Source organism: Drosophila virilis, chromosome 6 (genome assembly GCF_030788295.1).
Source record: "Drosophila virilis strain 15010-1051.87 chromosome 6, Dvir_AGI_RSII-ME, whole genome shotgun sequence".
NCBI lineage: Eukaryota > Metazoa > Arthropoda > Insecta > Diptera > Drosophilidae > Drosophila > Drosophila virilis.
The window spans coordinates 1,554,961-1,575,655 of record NC_091548.1 but is presented as its reverse complement, the minus strand read 5'-3'; the positions used below and the strand labels follow the sequence as shown (position 1 = coordinate 1,575,655).

Sequence of the window (20,695 nt, the reverse complement as noted above, 5' to 3'; positions counted from 1 at the left end):
CACAAACGGTATTGTTTAATACAATACGAGCAATCCGAAGCTGAAACTGAACCTGAAGCTCCTCCCCTTATCGTGCATCGTGCATCGGCAGAGGCAACCCTAGATAGATACGCCAACAGCGGTGGGTAATGCCTGGTTTGTCTCAGCCAATTGTCTCGTCAATTATTTTCCATTGTACCCGCATTGCGTTTCGGTTGGCTGACGGCGAGCGAAGGACAGAAATACACATTCCCGCTTATTTGCATGTTTGTATTTGTAGATATATTTACATATGTATGTATATGCATGTAAATAAACAAATGCAGATTTGTTAGTATATCCGCCGTAAAAGTGATTCCTATCTGCATACATATGTGCATACATATGTATGTAAGTACTTAAATACATGTTCACATACCAATAATATAAATACTGTACAGCAGGTCTGTATGTAAAACATACTTCAACTTAGACTTCTTTATGCCCCATAGCAGTGCCGTCTCCACACAATCAGTCTATACACACCTACATATACAATAGGCTACAAGTATGCGTGTATGTTCATACTGATGCATATAAATAACATGTAGTATTTGAGTACATGTTGTTCGTGTGCACCTACCTGCGCACCTGTTATATTAATTAATGTGCAAACCTACTTTTATACAAGTAAATGTCAAATTATATATATTTATTCACTTTCATATATAAATAAATTTCAGTGTGTATTGCGTACACAAAGAATGAAATACAGTGTTGAAAAATATAACAAAGTAGATGCACACAAATTAAATCAGAAAACCTGTCAGAAAAACTGTAAGCCAGTTTTAAGGTCGAAAAGGTTCAAACGCGTAATCCCAATTTGTTTTTTTTTGCCATGAACCGAACCCTAAACCAAACCAACTGCACTAAAATCAGACGATCTAAGACCTAAACCAATCCGTACATGGTAAACAAGTAAGAGGTTCTAGTCGGGAGCTCGCGACTAGGGAATACCCTGAACCCTCTTCTTCCAACATCAAATGCATATTTATATATTCTATTTCTATTTTGGTAGCTCTAGCTCTTATTATTTACCATTATTTACCCAAAAAGAGGATATCGATATCGATTGCTCGATTATCGATTTTCGGAAACAAACTCGATCTGTGCAGGCACTAGGAGCACCTACATCTAAGATTTCAAGTCTTTAGTTCTAATAGGTTCTGATATCCTTGCGTTCATACATACGGACAGACGGACAGGCGGACGGACGGACAGACGGACAGACAGACAGACGAACATGGAGAGATCGACTCGGCTATTGATGCTGATCAAGAATACATGTACTTTATGGGGTCGGAGATGCTTCCTTCTGCCTGTTACATACATTTGGATTTTGCTGGGTTTGGGTTTCAACCCGATCGAATGTTAAGCATAAAAGTATCATAAAATCGTTAATAACCAATTTTCAACAGCTATAGTCATAACTTCAGTAAGAAATTCAGCATTATAGTGTTAGTTCGTCAGTCAGAATAATGAGCTTTAAATATGAAGATAATATTTGTATACATAAAAGCATCTTTATCTGTTATTTCTATAACACGATTAAATCTAACCATGTTGTGTGTTCTATAGGGTCACTAGTAGAGTGGGAGAGAGAACGGATTAATTTGCATTGGGCCATGTTGTAGCTAAGGGGTATTTAAGGGCGGAAATGTACTCCGCCCCATTATTGGTCTTGTTTAGTATATTGATTATACGCGTGTTTATCTTTCCGAACGAATCACAAATTACATAGATGAGTTTGATGTGATTTTATTTCGTTTTATTTGTTTAACTTGTTAATTTCGGTTATGGCCTCAAAAACAGCGGCAGCGGCAGCAACAGCTATGCATGTTGAAAATTACGCTGACATGGTTGGATTGTGTTTGTGTTTGTGTTGGCGTTGGGTTTGTCCTGGGAGTCGAAAACGGGGAGTGGGCTTCATGACGAAAAGATCAAAGGACAATTTCCTGATTGTTTTATTTCGTTATTTTATTTTGTTTGCCTTCGTTCTGTTCTCTTGTGTGTTGTTGTAGTAGGTATTTTGGCTGTGTAATATAGTCTTTGCTTATTTATTCCTCTTCGTTTACATTGGCAAGCGTCGTCAAAAGCCCCGGTATCACCTCTTCTATCGCTCAGACATACAGTCATATTATTTGTTTGTTTGTTTTCATTATTAAACTGTACTTCATTTGTATATTCCGATTCGATTCATTTAGTTTTGAGGCTGTGAAGGTTTTGAATGGAGTTGCACTAGAGATCCCCGATCCGCGCAGGGATGCTAACTTCAAAGAAGGATTTTTAATTTTGATAATTGATTAAGTGGCCTCCCGTGACAAAGACAACGATCCCGTCGGCATTCCATTTTAGCGCCAGTAGCCAATTATTGTCTACGTTCAAGAATTTATGCGCTATGTGGTGGTCCTTTGGGCAGGACGGTGGTTAAGTAGCCGGTCCGCTCAAACAAACAAGGTTACGCGCAATCCGGGGAGACCAACTCTCTCATGCACGAGGCTTTTATTCCAACCATCTATTAAAAATACATTTATAATATGCTTATATAAAAATTTAAAAAAATTGAGGCTACGACCTAGCTTTACCCTAGCTAAAGCCCAAAACCATTTTCATTATATCGATAAAGAATATTTAGAGAGTGGTTCCTTATATCCTAAACGATATGAGAACCAAAATGAGATTGGGTTGAGCCTCGAATAAACGTTACAGACAGATATGGCTACGTCGAACCAGCTGTTGGTTTAAATAGCTGATATCCTCTGCGTTTCACATTCATTTCCACAAAACCACTTCATTTTAGTGTGTCCAAGGTATAAAAATTAATGTGAGCATCAAAAACAACCACCCACATGTGTGTATTTACGTGTGCAGTGTAAGAACTTTTTGTTCCCTGAACCCGTTCTAAAAGTGTGAAAAGGGTGGAATGCTTTTATGCAAAAGCGTTCTAAAACAAAGATGGAAGCATCTCCGATCAGCTGATCAATATGATATATACTCTATTGGGTTGTTGAAGCCACATTTTGCCTGGTGCATTAGCACCAAGCTATTATACTCCATTTGTGTATCCATTTTGGTAACACTTGCAGCACCGGTGTGTAGCACCTGCTGTGTATATATATACATAACCAGAATACGACATCTCAAACCTCAAGTGTACAGGGTGTACACAATTACCACAGAGCAAGCACCTCATTAACGCCACGAAATGCAACACAATAACAAGATTTGAAGTGGACATTCAGACTGAGAGAATTGGAGTGCTGGCATGGTAGGGATTTTTGTAGCAAAGGAGAAAGCACCCATGGCCTTTGTCGCGGCTGTGCTTTGTTTGTTGTTTTCGGGCCAAGCGCCTGGCAAATTGATAAAGAACCGCAGTAAATTCGCAGATGCGCATGCTGATGTTGACGTTGACGCCGATGGCACTGAAGACACTCATTTTATATTCATTGACGACTGCCACCAAGCGACAGGAGCAGGAGGTTGCGGCTGAGGCGCAAATGCTCCCCATTGCTTTTCGCTTTTATTCCACTAGCACATTTGCACAATAGACGAACATAAACCTTGCATATATTCGTAAGTGTATACAAGAGAAATTGTTCTTATGTAGACACGCGAATAAACAACCTCGGGAGTGCTCGACTACTAAAGTACCCCTGACTTGCTATCTGCTTCTATTCTGTTTTAAACGATAACATTTTTGGGCATGAAATTATAGAAAAATATGAACTTTACCTCTGCGTCTTGTGGGAACTGGAAAAATTATAAGCAAGTGAAAGAACCTACGTTCCAAATTTTACGTCTCAATGACTCGAAACAAGAACATACTTATTTCTGACTCGTTTTAAAATCGTGAACTTTATCCAGTGAGCATTTTATGTAAAATGTATACATTGTACGAGTATTAAAATATACATGTGTATGAGAGGACATTTCACACAACGACCGATAACTTAAGCCCGTCCTATTTGTAGTATATGAAAAGGTATCCATTGCAAATACTGTTCATTCTGCCCACACATATTCGTCCTTTTGACATCCTCAAGCCATGAACCTTGCCACGCGGGGGTTGCAAAATTACGAAAGAGTTGTCGCGGTCGTCTTTTTTAGGACCTAAGTGTCGGGCTGCGCTTGGCTGCAATTTCCGTTTTTATTGTTATTATCCTTGTTATTATTATTAAACAAGCAAGTGCGACGAACTCGAAGGTGCCTGATCAGGTGATACCCTATACACAGCTGCCACTATGAAAAGATTGTTTCCTATAAGCTCCTCTGTCTACTATCCGATTTGCTTTGCGTACGTAGATAAAAAAGCAACAAATTATTTAGTTTTGCTGAGAGTTGGAGAAGCTATCAAAAAATATCTGCAAATATATGAAATATAATTTAATACACTTGAAGCGCGTTCGGTACTTACAGACATATTCAACCACACAAAGAAGATTATCAAACTTGGTATGTATATGTTGTGTATAGTACAGGGTTAATTAGAAAATCCGGTATTTGACTTAGACGAAACCGGGTAATATCAATTAGGAAATCCTTATTCTATATCATGGCTATATTTTATTCACATAGGTTCTTAAGTACTATATTCTGGAACTCGGATAATACAAAAATTTTTGTCTTTTGATAAGGGTGCGCTTGTTGAGGTAAGGGCGGATCGTTATCAAGTTGTCAGCATCGTGAAATTGGCAACCGCCAAAATTTGGCTGCGAATGCTATTAAAATTCATTGGCACGCCTAGTCGGCCGGCTGTGACTGCTACCTAAGTGAAATCCGATAAGGATGTAGAGGTAGATAAGACGGGAGCTGCGCACTCACCGGCGATGAACAGGACAACAGTCAAAGCTACCAGCGCCCTAACAAACGCATCCGCATCCACAGCCACAACCACATCGACGGCTTAAGAAGCAGCGACTTTAGTTTTTGTTGACGATTCCCAATTGGCCGCATCTAATGCCACTGTCACTGTCATTGCGCTGTCGCCTAAAGCGGCAAGAAAACCGTTAATATTACAACAATCCCCGAGGAAGCAGGAGCAAATCCGTTGAAAGGTGGCTGCGGCTCAGCCTGTGGCTTTGACTGTGGCTGCAAATTACACCGATGACACGCTGTGTCATCGCTTCATTGACTTACTCGAGTGGGTCGCGCCAGGCGGTGGGAAGTGGGTGGAACAATTGGGCTGGGTGTACGTGGACACAATTGGGGAAGTAGGACGTGCGATGGAGGTGATGGAGGTGGGCACTGTGACGCTGTCAAAAAGTTTTTCTTTCGCGTTGCTTTCACAGCAAGTATTCATCAATATTGTGGAACAATACGGTATTGTTACTTTGTTGTTACTTCTATTGCCCTGGCTGTGACTGTGACTGTGCCCTGTGGACTTGCCCTTGTACTTTGTGTACCTTCTAATGCCTTTTATGTCCACATTATAAAAAAATCAATTACATGCTTTCAAAAAAATATCCGAGATCCATCAAAAAGATACCTCGATTAAAACGCAGAGGAAAACGTAAAGCATGCTTCTGTTTATTTCCATATCTCCGAAAAGAAAATTCAAATTTCAATTATTTTCTGTTATCCAATAGTAATTGTTAACGGCTAGATGAAATTGTTCAGTAGTGGATGCCTTATTTTCTTATTCAGAAATGGTTAATGTTCGAGTTCTTTAACACATTTGTACATGTTGAGGTTATTATACACTGTAACCTGTGAAAATGAGCAGGTAAAAAAATGCTCAATAAATTTGTGCAAATATATGCAAAATATAGAATCATATTCTGCCCTCGTGTGACACCTTTGATGTGAATTTATGTTTACTTATTATAAGAAGAATAATGAACTTAAGACATATTTGCAGCATGAAGATGAAATACTCTCGAAGTCAAGCAACAATGCACTAAAAAATGTTCTAGCCCCATGGGAATTACATCATGTTGTAATATAGTTTTTTTTTTAGATAATTGTTAAGATATCAGGAGCACCAAATCATTTTCAAAAATATTGGTTAAGATATCATTTAAATCAATGTGATATTCATACCCTGAATGTATCTAACAAGCAGAAAGAGGCTTTTCAGACCCCTTATATTCTTTCCAATAAATGTAAGTTTGTATATATTGTTGGTATAGACATTCTTTGCATTTTCATTGTTGTACTAGTTGACTTTTCGTATTTGCCCGTTTTAAAGATTTTAATTAGTTATGCAAGTCTTTGTTTGAAAATATATCAGCCATGGTGTGTCTCTGCTTTATACCTTATATCAAAATGCCCAAGTAAATAAATATATTCAATTCTAATGAAATAATAAAATGTAATGTAAAACTGATTATTCAGATTTTCATTTTCATTCAGACTCAAAGTGGCGTGAAATTCAAATGAGTTCAACTCAATTATAATAATAAACTGCTCGTTTTTGCATTGCTGCTGTACTTGTATTCTGCTTTTTTGTTTCAGCTTTTTATTTTTTACTTGTTGGTCTTTTTGTTTGTTGTTTCGTATAAATCTGCCTTTGAATACAGGACAATACAAAATAATTTATTGTGGCGGGTGGGTGCGTACATTGCTCTGGTGATACTCATTTTATTGGGAACTTAAGCTTTTCTTTCCAAGTGGTACAATAATTTCCCTGATTGTCTTTTTTACTGAACTTCCCTAGACTATTTATACCCTGTAATTATATAATAAGGCAGGCAGAAGGAGTCTTCTTACGCAACAACCGAATCGAGTCCAATTTATATAAAATCTTCATATGCGAGCAATTATTATATTTTTATATACATATTAAACCAAAGTCTAATCCGGCCAACTTCTTACTAATATAATACCCTCTGATGCTTAGTTATATGGATATCGAAGTTGTAGTTTTAATTTTTGATGTTACACTGATCTTGAGCAGCATTGAGGCGCAACTCTTCCTCTAATTAAATTCCGAAAATATTGCATCCATGCTGCACGTGTCAGCAATGGTGACGTTGGGTATTAAGAAAGCCCACAACCTTTCTACGTAAGGGGTGAAACAAAAGAATGTGTGCGACGTGAACATTGATCCACTCGACGATTGCTTGATTCAAATTATAATACTCACTCCAAAAGGCCCATTGCCGGGACTTTGGCCTGAGCCCACCCGTTGCGCGGCCAATGTCAAGTGCAAAGGTAACGGGCAAAAGTCGCGATAATAATAACCAATGTATGTGTGTACACATATGTATGTAATCTATATAAAGCTAAGGCGAACTGTTACCAGTGGGCAACACTGTCAATCCAATGAGTATGTTTTAGCCTCCGTCCCGGACCGCCCAGTGTGCTCCACGTAATTGTTTTTCTTTCTTGGTTTGGTTTTTCTCAACTCCTCCCCCAGGAGCACTGCATTGTGCATCCTGCGTCCGCGTCAATTCAATTACAAGTTATTTCACGTTCGCACTGACGCTGACGTTGACGGGATACGCACGACTCTTCCACATGTCGGTTCGTGACTGTTGGTTAAGCAGAGTGTGGGGCGGAGTGGGGTGATGCCCTATTCCTGGCCAGGAAATTCCCGTTAAAATTGGGGAAATTGAAATTTGAATTGAAAATATGAATTGTACAAAAATATGATTGTGTTTGTTGGCTGTGCGTCTTGAAGCTCTAACTGCAGCAAAAAGACGAGAAAAGTGGGATTATGAAAACAAAGACCATTACTGCTGAACATAAATTCGCCCGCCCCTTGTCATATGCCATCACTCACTTTCGATCACATATTAGTCATGGAGATAACGAAATTTGTCCCTCCCCTGGGGCACAGGACACCCACACTTAACACATACACACACATACATACATACACACACACACACACACACACACACACACACACACACACACACACACACACACACACACACACACACAAAACATTCAATGTCAAAGAATGGCGAACGAACTTGAGCTTCCCATTCATATGCGAAAACAATGGTGACTCTAATGATGGGAAACGAGCCCAGCCCAGCCCAGGAGGAGATGATTAAATCTAGAATAACAAAGGATAAAATAGCATTCAAATTAGAAGCTCATTGTCGTGCTTTGTTGCCAGAGTAGCATCCAAAGGAAAGCTTTTTTAGGCTTTTTGTGCCATCAAACAATGGGGACACAAATGATGCTAACAGCCCCAAAAATATAACATAATTCCGCCAATGGATCGGGAAATTTACAGGCGGTATATGGCATACTGGCAACTCTCCCCAAGCAAATACTGATTTTTTCCCATAAAACCGGATAATAACGATCATCAATTGACATCATCAATCTTCATCCGTTACAACAACAATAAATGTCCAATAATTCTTACATCGGACAGTATAGTGCTTGTAGGACGAGCCCAATTATGTTATGTGCCGCTGTGGGGAAAACAGTCAAAGCGAAAAGTTTTTCCGCTCAGCAAAATTGAGAGTCTGTTGAAAGGACCTCTACATAGCGGAGCAACTCAGGCTGAAGCCTTTATAAAATTGAAGGAGATTTAGCTGTTTTTAAAAACGAAGCGAGCAGGTGCTAAATTGGGAAACTTCCCAGGGCCAAATTATAACGATAATGCGGCGAGATGTGAAAATCAATTGGATGGCAATTGTTTCTGTTTCACTCTGGTTTCTCCGTGTAATCCACGAATTAAAATTGTAATCTGTCAACTGCGGTACACAAGCGAGTGCGCTGAGTGCGTTGCCAAGCCAACACGTTTCTGTATTCAATTCTAATATTCTTTTCATCCCTCTCCTTTGCAAGCCCTATGTCGATTTCAAATTTAATTTTCATGCGCATGAGGCTGTCAGAATAATGTCACTATAAATATTGTTCATGTCTAAATATAACATTTATGATTTCCCCAAGAAATAATTTATAAGAAATCAGACATTTTTGACCAAATATCCGAATTTCTAGAACAAAGACAAAGAACAAAAATAAACTATCACCCTCCTCCCTACCAACCAAAACTTAGACATACTAAAAGGCAGTGAGCCGTTCGACAACAATAAAAGCATCGGCATCGTATCTTTCATGCATGCACATGTATGTATGTATGTTATGTAGGCAATATCCAGTGCTGCGCCCCTTTCCCCTTTACTACCTAGCTCAAAGCCTCGTGTAAACATTTCGTTATCATCCTTTAATAGTACCCACTCCCTAAATCCACACACGCACCACGCACATCTCTCCTTTATTTTACATTGGGTTTGAGGCTATGTGAATTCTTAACATACGTTTTATTCAAAGCCAAGCTGGTTAGATATAGACAGCACTATTATTTTTTGTTTAAATTATTGTTGCACGAACCTTGGTATGCAGGTTTTCGTATAATAAAGAAAATAATAATTCATGGCACATTTGATCTTTCTCACAACTTATAAAAGAGTATTTATCCAATTTATATCGTGTTTATATTGTATCGGAACTATTCGGCTTATGAACAAACCATATGAAAGAAGTACTGCATTTAGATTAACTGTACGGGGTACAGCTGATGGGATTTCGATCGCTGCAAGCGATTGGGAAGTGTATGCTTGGGTTGTTTGTGGTTACTAGCAATGCTTAGTACATATATACGAGTGACTCGATTTGCCACAGATTTGTTTACCATTTTAGGAGTCATTAGCTACGCAATGTACATCGACTCCGTCTCCGTTCTGACCCTCCCCAGCTTCATTATGCAACGGCATTGGCCTTTCAAAACTACTGGCAATTAAAGCAATGCCTGAGGCTGGGTCCTGAGCTTGCTCCTCTCAGCCCTTCCAGGAAGTGGCTTTGCATGGAGCGTGGTTGGTGACGTGAATTGCTAATTAACCAGCTATTGCCACTGACACTGTCCACATGCGTCAAACGCACACTAATCCTTGCGGTACCAGCGGCGTCCAAGTCATCAAAACCTTGCCTGTTGCAGCGGTTTAAACGGCGTGTGTCGCATTATTGTATATGTATATGTAGACATACACAGTTACGAGTTTCTGCCAATCTAGTAATTATCCAGGGCTTTAAAAACCATTCGTTAATATTTGCAATTATGTAGGTCGTTCGCATGGAACGTGTTGGCACTCCATCAGCTCGCCAAACCTGCCCATCTATTGGCATGCTTAAGGATTAAACATATATAGTTACACGTAAATCTACAGTTATTGCTACATTTCATTCGGGTAAGGCACGTTCCCTTATGACTGTGGAAAAAGGGAAGTCCTTGAGCTTGAGTAGATGCAGTACTCCACTTAATGCGAATGGGTGGGTGTGGGTGCGGCTATGGGATATTATTACGTTACAGTGAAAAACGTTACATAAATCTAGGCAACTGGATTTATATGGATTTATATTTGAACCTGTACGTAAATATATAAATGGGTACAAGACAATAGACCCTTACATCGATTAATATGTAGCTTTCTTGACTGGCAGCCAAAACTGATTGTTCGCTAATCAACAATTTTCAGATGCCGTTGGTGTGCTGCACTCATAAGTAATATCCCACTTGGGCTAAGAACACATTTAATCTTCTCTCTTTCCACTTAGCTTAAAATTTTATTTATTTATTTTGTTATTTATTTTTTTTTTTTTTTTTGCTTGTTTTGTGTCTTTTTGAAGTGCGCTGTTTCTAAGAATAGATTATTGCTCTGATCTGACCCGATCCGCTCAGGGCCAACTGCCACCCTTTCTTTGACCAAAAGGTGATGATGAACGGTGCGTAGAACGGTTGAATGGGAAGCTACAACCGAATGGAGGACTGTGCTCAGCCATTAAGAATCAGCTCTGATTCAAGGCAATATGAAAACATTTCTCACCTCATTATACAAATCAAATGGCTGCCGCAGCTGTACGCTCCAAGCTACAATAGTGATGTATAGTGTTGCTTAGGTGTGTGTAGGCACTGTAATTCTACCGTTGGCTCGTGCGAGTCGTGTGACTCATGCCCAAACAACGGAATCAAATGCGGATGAGGATAAGGATGACTGGATGCTGAAGTGCGACAGGTGATAATGCGTTGAAAGATCTTGTTTAGTTAATGAAATATTTATAACTTTCCTTCGCTCAATGGATAGTTTCTTTGTACAAGTAAGAAATGGAAATATAAACTAAAATATAAGACTTTCTTCAAATATGATTTGTCTCATGATCAACATATGAGCTACATTGCAATCAAAAATGAATATTTCCGCTAGGGTATTTAGGTTCGGCATTCCCGACTAGTCTTAAAAAATTCATTGTCTAGAAATATATCGTGGAGTTTGCCTGTTCGCCTTTATTGTGGCTCACTGCCACAGCTGCTGTTTCAAATGTATTTTTGTCTTCTCTTTATTTGAATTTAAAAGGCTTCTGACAGTTTCTAATTTTATAATAAATATATACTATCGGTACCAAATTCAGTGTATTGTCCCCTAGGCCTTCCACAAAAATATCATAATTTCCGCAACAACCCAGCGTATACAAACATATGTAATATATGTATGTGCACATATGCATGTATGCATTTTTAATTTTTTAGATTTGTTGACTGAAGTATTTATATTATGTAGGAATTATCTGTAAGCAAATTAAGTAAAAATCCGAGGTCGATCATAACCAAACCTGGGCCGGAGCCACCCCCACCCGAAGTCAGAAAAAGTCTATTCGTTCGACTAGCAGAAATAGACAATGAACATTAAAAAAATGCATGAATATTATGACATTTATGAATGTGCTGAATATTTTTCTTGTTGTCGTACGTTTAATATATGAACCAGTCGGTCAGTTTTGATGATAGATGTTGAACGTAGTACTTCGACTGGCCAAGGAGTCACCACCTACGTTTAGAGCCATGAATAGGCTCACAACAGCCAAATGGACAGATCATAAATTTCGTAAATACACACACATTTGTAAATCCTACAGCATATTCGCTATGCACAGCCACACACACAGATCTGCAAAATAGTTTTGTGTCTATGTATCTATGAACGCCCATACATACATATATGGCTCGTCTAAGTTTATGATGAGATTCGTAGCTGCCATGAATGTATGTATACTTCATGTTGGTGTGGATGTGGGATAAATTGTATACCAATTTTGATGTGTATGATATATTCAATCGATAGCTTGAATTTGTTCTTATTTTTCTATATTAACGTATCATTCGATAACTGAAAATTCTTCCGGAGCTCTTGTGACATAATTGAAATAAAGCAAACATTACAACGCTGGCCCGATAAAGTTTTCCGACCGCGACTCCACTCGCTTTTCGCTTTTACTTCAAATTCCGTATTCATTCATAAATTACGCATTCAAAAATAGAATTCTCGTTGTTCCAATGTAGTATCTCCCGATTCCGTTGTCATGCCAACGTCTCTACGCTGTTGAGGCGGTGGCCCGGCGCAGCAAGGCAGGCCAAGGCAAGGTTAGCATAATTTGATTAATATTAGAATATTTGCGGGCAAATTTTTTAATGCATTTCCGGTGTGATTTGCAATTGCACATGGACGGACAATAAGTATTTTGCCGGAGCCCTAAGTGTGCTTGTGTGTGTGTATGTTTTTAAAAGGGTGTGTTTGTGTTTATGATTGTATATATAGTTCAGATTTAGTGCGCACATACCAACGGATGAAAAGTCGAGTAATTGGATGTTTGGGGCCGCATGGTCGATAACCGTTTTAAATTAACCTATTTGAAGAGTTTTTAAATGTTTTTACATATTTTTTGTATGTATGTCTCTATATACTATATAAAACTGTTTGTCCTGACTGACTGACTGACTGACTGACTAATTGTCTGATTGATAAGTGATCAACGCCCAGCACATACCGTAAGACATAGGAGGCTGGAATTTTCATTGTAGTTACTTTGTGTGGAAAAATCACTAATAAAAAGTTATTGTGAGACATTTTTGTTTATCATTTTCAGAACATTAAATTGAGACGTATTTCACGATTTACTTGGATGATAAATAATGAACGGTAGGAATGTTAAGTTCCCGATGAGCATAAAACTGGTTTTTGAAATCACTACATAAACAATGAATTAATACGTCGATCTTGGCAATTCCACCCGCAACTGTGGAAACTGTGTGGATCAAATATAAATATATACTTATTTGCAAAAAGTCCTTGAATTTTCAATGCAACTTACATTTTTACTGCCAGTTTTACTCGACATTATTATAATTATATTTAAAAAACATGATAAAAGTTAACCGTTATGTATCCAAGATAAATTAAAATTAGATAGATACATGGATAAAAAATCGTTTTATTTTTAGATGTTGCCAAGAGCGGAATTCTTACCGTAAATGTCAATATGCTCAGTTTTATGTTTTATATATGCACGGGTTAATATCTTCCCTCATGCTACATAAGAGACAACACTGTATTATGTGGATATACACATTATGGTATGTAAGGCTCTTACCTACATTCATACAGAGCTTTTATTACCTTGTGTATTTGTGATTACTCTACACACACACACACACATACACAAGGGAGAAAACAACAAGGCACATTTGAGTGAGACGGAACATTTTATTTGTTTTCTATTGGCAGACCTATGAGAATGCTCTTGGACACCCATACCAGTGCATTTCTCACGAACTTGTCGACATTGCTGTTATTTGTTGGTAAGTTACATGAGAATACGTAGGGAAGTATGGTGCAGCACATGGTATTTAAGAGAGAGTATACGCAACACTTTCTGTATTGCAAATGAGTGTATATAAGTACATATATATATATATATATATATATATATATATATATAGATATATAGATGTGTGTGTAATTCTATATACACATATTATTACGTATTTACGTATTCAAACGCGTTTGTAACCCACAAAAACAATACAATCAATTTAGGTACATTCAACATTTGTAAAAATTAAAACATTCAAATATATATAACGGAAGCTAGCAGCTGCCGTTATTATACTCTGTTAATAGTGCAATACCAGCATACAACAGGTAATAAACTACACAGACCAACGATCAAATTCCCTTCTAAACATGGAGCTTTGAAGTGATATTATGAGTACTATACTACATAATTATTGCATTATTAGCAGAATAGCGAACATCTTAATTGAATATGGTGTGAAAACACATCTCATTGTAAAAAAGGAAAAGATATCAATACACCCGATTCCGATGTTGATACGTTATGCTTATATGGTAGGAGCATAGTGAGGTCCTAAATAATGATAAGATATAAAGCTATAAGATAAAGTGAACCGTTTCGGCCGGCTCTGACACGTATAATAACAAACTTTACTGTGATGGGCGGCCAAAACCGGTTTTCGAAGTTATCGACTTGGGTCCAGTACCAAATGTGTTAATGTGTTTTTAATGAGGACCTTTGGTGTACTTGGTATTCTGATTTTATCTTACGGGCACTATCAATTTGCGGCAACGACCCGGTTGTCTTTTTACTGTGCGCTAAGAAAACAACCCCCTAGCACGTAGGCCAAATGGTCCAAAAATTAACCCGCGCTGGGAGGCGGCAATGCAGATTTTGTTACACTTACATTAGATAATCTTTGGCCCATCATGCTTGGGCCATTCGTTTCACCAAATCTGCTAGATAAACATCACATTAGCGTGATTTCAAGCCGATTAGCCTTTGCCCTGCATTCACGCAATGCGCTGATGTTGCGCACTCATCATTCATGGATCTGCTGCCTCATTCAAATATTCGTTCTTAGAGAGTGGGTTGAACTCCTCAACGACAATACGAAGGATTACAACGAGCTAAGATTTAATGAAACGTAACTTTTATCTTGGTGGGAGCGTTATGAATACTGGTTAGAGGTACGAATCTTCCATAGCATACTATTTTACAGTAATTAAATAAACCCATTAAATTAAACTGTTCCTTCTTTTTTAAACTCCCAGCAATTGCTATAATAGTAGATACTTTCAATATTCAATTCGGGTCAACCATATTAAAATCTTGAACTTAAATAATTGTTTACAAGGGATATAATTTTTACAAGTTTACAAGGGATATAATTTTTCATTTGCAGATACATAAATCCATAACTAATCTGAGGTGACCCTGTAGAATCTAAAGCTTTTAAGCTACAAGCAGAAGAGAAATAGGAATAATTGCTCCGGCCGTCAGTTGTCGGCAGAACGATGGACAGGGCGAATAAAAGAATGAAGAAAACGTGAAAACGGAAAGAAAAGCTTATTGTTCAAAGCTTGAATGCCAAAGCATAGCACAAAAGCGATTCAAAAGAAAATTTAAGCATGGCACAAAAAAAAGCTGAAAGAGGATTCTGAGAAGCAGAATGGAATAGAATGCTCACAGAGACCACATATATACACACACACACACCCACACACACACATACGTACACAATGGAGAAAAGCGGAAAATAAAGGAAAACAGAATAATACAACTTTGTGTTGGTACAAAAGCAGGGAAATGCAAAATGAATGTAATGAATAGAAAACAGCAAAATGAAATATGTTATAAAAGCAGAGAAGAAAAGGCATTCATAAGCACACATACATTTATACATGTGCACACACATGTAAATACAAACACCTTGTACATCATTTACTCCATTCAGAATTTAAAGATGAAACGTGAAAGCCAGTCGAAGCCAACGGATTTTGGCATATCCAAAATGTTATAATGCACCACGTCCGCTTATACAATGGGGAAGACATTTTCAAAGTAGGAACTCTGATAACCAATTAATATACAATATATATATAAAAAAAATGTATTGATGTAGACCATTTAAAAAACACGTAAGAGGTTCTAGTCTGGAGCTCCCGACTAGAGGATACCCTGAACCCTCTTCTTCCAACATCAAATGCATATATATATTCTATTTTAGAAGCTATATGTTAAGTTTGGTGACTCTAGCTCTTATTATTTACCAAAATTGCCCAAGAAACAGGGTATCGATATCGATCGACCTCGGAAATTATTATTTCTTATTATTTCTTCTTTATTATTATTATTATTATAACGTAAGAATCTCAGAACATATAAGAGCTATAGACTTGAAATCTTAGATATAGGTGCTCCCAGTGCCCGCGCAGATCGAGTTTGTTTCCGATAATCGATTACTTATTCCGCTTACAAGCTATCGATAAAATCTATATCGATATCCTGTTTTGTGGGCAAATTTGGTAAATAATAAGAGCTAGAGTCCCCAAACTTGACATATAGCTCCTAAAATAGAATATATATATGCATTTGATGTTGGAAGAAGAGGGTTTAGTTTAGTGTATCCCCTAGTCGGGAGCTCCCTACTAGAAACTCTTGTTTTTTCTTGACCTCTGGACACAATTTTTGATCTTTATCTGGCACCGTTATTGTTGTTATTAGGTTTTCTCAAACTTATTTCTAAAGCTGAAAACTTAATGAATCCGTGTTTAATTTGGGAAATTTCAGCCACAATAGTGGGTAATTAGTGAAAAACGATTGTATGAAAGTTTTTCGCTTACCGATCGGCTCAAAAACATTTTCAAACATCTTTGTTAAAATTCATCTGTTTGACTCCCAGTTTTTGAAAATGCATCCCTGCATTGTATGAAAGTTTTTCGCTTACCGATCGGCTCAAAAACATTTTCAAACATCTTTCTTAAAATTCATCTGTTTGACTCCCAGTTTTTGAAAATGCATCCCTCCTTGGAGGAAATGGTGATCCCTGTATCTACATACATGTAAGCATGTTTGTTTTTGTACAGTATACGCATGCATGTACGCATACATACGCATGTACGCATGCATACTTGCGCAAATACATACGCATGTTAGCATGCATACATACATGCATCTTCATACATTCATACATCTACTTACATATCTACTTACATCTACTTACCCCCTCCACATCCTACTGCGCCCGCCTCCTGCTCAACCGCCTCATCCAATGGAGCCAACGTTTCCTCCCTTGTTAAATTTCAGAAAGGCCTACTTGAATTCTTGACAGTCGAGAAGTAGAGCACTTGGTAGAAGCTCGTTTTCTTTAAAAATAGGTTTGGTCTGCGTTTGGTATAAGAAAACAAACATGCATGCATACATAAATGCATACATAAATGCATACATACATGCATGCACACACTAACACATACACGCCCACACATACACATATATACCAACATTATATCCTTTCGTATAAATTACTTGCCTTATATAATATTTAAATATAAAAAAAACTAGTTTTGCTCAAACCCATATTTTTTAGGTTTGTTTTCGAATCGAATCCGTTTAAAGGACAACGCCAAAAAATATTTGCTAATTTGTTACCTGGTTGATCAATTTACTTCGGATGAGCTGCAGATGTTGAATCATTTCGGAGACAGTCCGGTCCTTCCCATACGATCGCTGTGATTGTCCCCTTGCAGTCAATGCGCTATTCTCTCTGGAATAAAACCAATCAAAAAAACAAATGAAATTTTGGTTCAATACGACAAAATCAATTATTAATTGTTGAAAATTGCCATATGACTTAAGTTTTCTTCAGAATATAATCTTTCAATATTTATTTGGGGTTAACGAGAGTGACTGCTTGCTTTTAAATCTGTTATATTTATGTACGTGTGGCTGTAAGGGTATTTATACAATCAATTTTTAGCGCGAGCTCCACTTGGTGTTGTTATAAGAGAACTCAGGGTATCCCCTAGTCGGGAGCTTCCGACCGGACCCTCTAACTTTTTCTTTTTTTCAGTTTTGGCGATTTTAGTAAACAGCAAACCAAAACAATATTATGCCGATTCTATCCCGATTCTAAAACTAGTATATAATGTTGTGCCAAAGAAACCTAAATCAATGTATAATACATTGGTTCATTTTCTTTACTCTTCCGTAAATTTTTTTAAAGTAACCATTTCTTACACTGGGTCCAAAGTGTGTCTACTAAAAGTTTTTGTGTTTGATGACTGCAGAATTATGTATTTACACTTTCTGTTGAAATTATTTGACAGAAAAAAATTATAAGGAACAACTTTTTTGTGTTACTTTTCAAGCAATCAAAATAGTTTCACAATTTCGACTTGAAAAGCGTGGAGCGCTGGGTATCTAAGCTAATATCTGTGGTTATTTTACTTTTAAGCACTATGCGCTATTCGCACGTACGCAGTGCCATCCGATTGCCCCCGCCGACCCACTTGTGTAGTTGTTCAAATTTTGTTAGTTTCACCAGTAGACTGTTTCTGATTAATTGAATGCTACAAACGGAAATTGCGAATATAGTTAAAGCAGAAAATTATGACCGCAAAACATCAATATCCACGTGAACCCAATTAGATTGGGTTGAATGGATACAAACTTGAGGCTGGACATTTTAAATCGTCAACAGCATTTGGTAACGCAGTAGGAAACAGTTAATAAGTTTGAGGCCGCCGGAACAGGTTTACTATTGGATCCTACAATTATGTTTTGCCGCTATTAACTATGAGTTCAATTCAATGCGGCATAGTGTTATTTTCAATAAAATAAGGCGATATTTTCGTACACATTAATATATGTTTATTATTTTAAGCTCACCTTGTGGACTTCGGCAACGGCACGTTCTCTGACACGCTTTGCTTGCCAAAAGTGTCAAATACTGGAGGAGGAACAATTAATGGCTCCGTTCGGCTGGGAAAATAATGTTCATCAAAATTCTTAATAGTAGAAGCTGAATTTCGACATGGTATATGGAAAATGCGCTGCTCTTTCCCGATAACATCGTGCTCCATAGGTTCATCTTCCGTGACGATAGCACTCAGCTTAGGTGGTGGAGTTTCCAGTTTATCATTAAGTTCCTGTTTTATCACTGTACTGTATTCGCTTTTAAAATAAGTGAGATTCGTATCCTCAATGTCGTCTTCTGCTGCGTTGACAAATCGTTGGATCGCTTCTCCATCGGTGCAATTAACCGGATACAAGCCCAAAGCATCAGCCTTTATGGGGTTTTGCTCCTGTGCTCCTGGATACCCAGATATGCTCGTCTGTTGAGCTCGTGCCATCTTTGAAGATCCATTAAGTAGACGTAACCTAGATGTTTTTTTATAACGCTTCTTTGTAGGTGACGCCGTTGCTAAAGTATGATGGGAAGACTGCAACACAAAAAATTAGTCACAACCGAATTATATACATAACAACAATTTAACTATTTATGTGAAGCGTTTCAAAAATTTTGGATATCACTTACATGACTAACATTGTCAGTATCCGACTCGTCGGCACTGGCATTGGAAGTAACTCTTGGGCTTATGCTCCTTATGTCAATATCCAAATCAGTGTGCTCATCATCGCTTTCCAAAACTGCGCACAGGCCAAGTCCTAAGCCCATTCGCTTATAATCCTCACCCTTGTCTTCACTTTCGCCCTCACCCTCGTCGTCACCAACCACTACTGCTGCAACTTCCGAATTACAAATAGAGTCGCACTCGGTGCTACTCTTCACATTAAAGTTCACGACCTCGGTTTCATTATAGTTATTGTTGTTATTGGGAATCTGTTTTTGCATATTACCAGCCGAGACTGCAATATCGTTCAGATTAAATTGGAATTGTCGTCCAGTCTCAGCGGAAGCTCCTTCTAATCCTTGTGAGCTATTTGAGTCGGCATCGAATTTGTTTGGTGTCGATTTGCGTTTTCCCGACATGCTGGAAAAGTATTCGGTATATCTATTAGCAAAATAAATTTAAATAAAGATTATTGTGTGCTTCTTATACGGTTTGAAGCCTAATGACAAGAAACATTGTTTTTCAGTTTTAGCTCGACTTAGTGAAAGCTTTCGGAGTTTTTTGTAATTTAGATTATCACAAAATTAGATGCACGGGTCGACTCCGACCCCATTCGGGTTAGATATACGGGTCTGAGACCGAAGGAATCCATTTATTTTCCAAATCTAAGCCAGAATAGGTTATTTCTAAGATTTTAACAAAAAAATTAATAAGGAGGTTAAACACCCTCTTAAAATGTTCATGGGTAGAGGGTATGAAAACAAAAATAAAAGTTCTGCCTGTTCGGGTCGTTCTTTCCGGAGTATACATATCATACGAACATATTTATATTTAGCAAAATCTTTCGGCATCGACTTCCGCTTATGCGTTTCAGGGAGCTCCTCCGCCACCTCCTCAGCCTTCGCCCCACTATATCTCTTGCCAGATCTTGATATTGCGGCCTTAGCAGTCTTTGGCACGTATATGTGTGACAGCAATTCATTTGTGGTCTAGTGGGCACTGACGCTAACTCCGACTTTCACTCAGGATATGTGGAAATAAACCGAGTTATATTTATATATTTATATATTTTTGTTATTTTCTTAATACAATTTTCTTAAATAAAATTAAAACAAGTAAGAGGTTCTAGTCGGGAGCTCCCGACTAGGGGATACCCTGAACTCTCTTCTTCCAACATTAAATGCATCCATTCTAAATATATATTCTATTTTAGAAGCTATATGTCAAGTTTGGTGACTAGAGCTCTTATTATTTACCAAAATTGCGCAAAAAACATCGATTTTTATCGATTGCTTGGAAACGGAGTAAATTAACGATTATTGGAAATAAACTCGATCTGCGCAGGAACTAGGAGCACCTACATCTAAAATTTCTAGTCTCTAGTCTCTAGCTCTTATAGGTTTTGAGATCCTTGCGTTCATACATACGGACGGATGGACGGACGGACGGACAGACAGACATGGCTAGATCGTCTCGTCTATTGATGCTGATCAAGAATATATATACTT

At 37.9% G+C, this 20,695-nt stretch overlaps 1 protein-coding gene across 5 annotated transcripts in view; it reads right to left on the bottom strand.

Moving 5' to 3' along the window:
* The window catches only part of Sox102F (transcription factor Sox102F), a 44,843-nt gene that overhangs the window by 7,915 nt on the left and 16,233 nt on the right, over window positions 1–20,695 (bottom strand). For 2 of the 5 annotated variants that reach the window (XM_070210634.1, XM_070210635.1), the window contains exons 2-4: window positions 19,151–19,607; window positions 18,502–19,055; window positions 17,263–17,377 (exon numbers count right to left, since the gene is read on the bottom strand). In XM_070210634.1, the coding sequence (XP_070066735.1) occupies window positions 17,263–17,377; window positions 18,502–19,055; window positions 19,151–19,606 (1,125 nt within the window). In that variant the 5' untranslated portion in view covers window position 19,607. Of the gene's footprint in view, window positions 1–17,262; window positions 17,378–17,850; window positions 17,980–18,501; window positions 19,056–19,150; window positions 19,689–20,695 lie in introns of those variants that run through there. The other 3 variants (XM_070210636.1, XM_070210633.1, XM_070210637.1) reach the window with 3 other exon arrangements.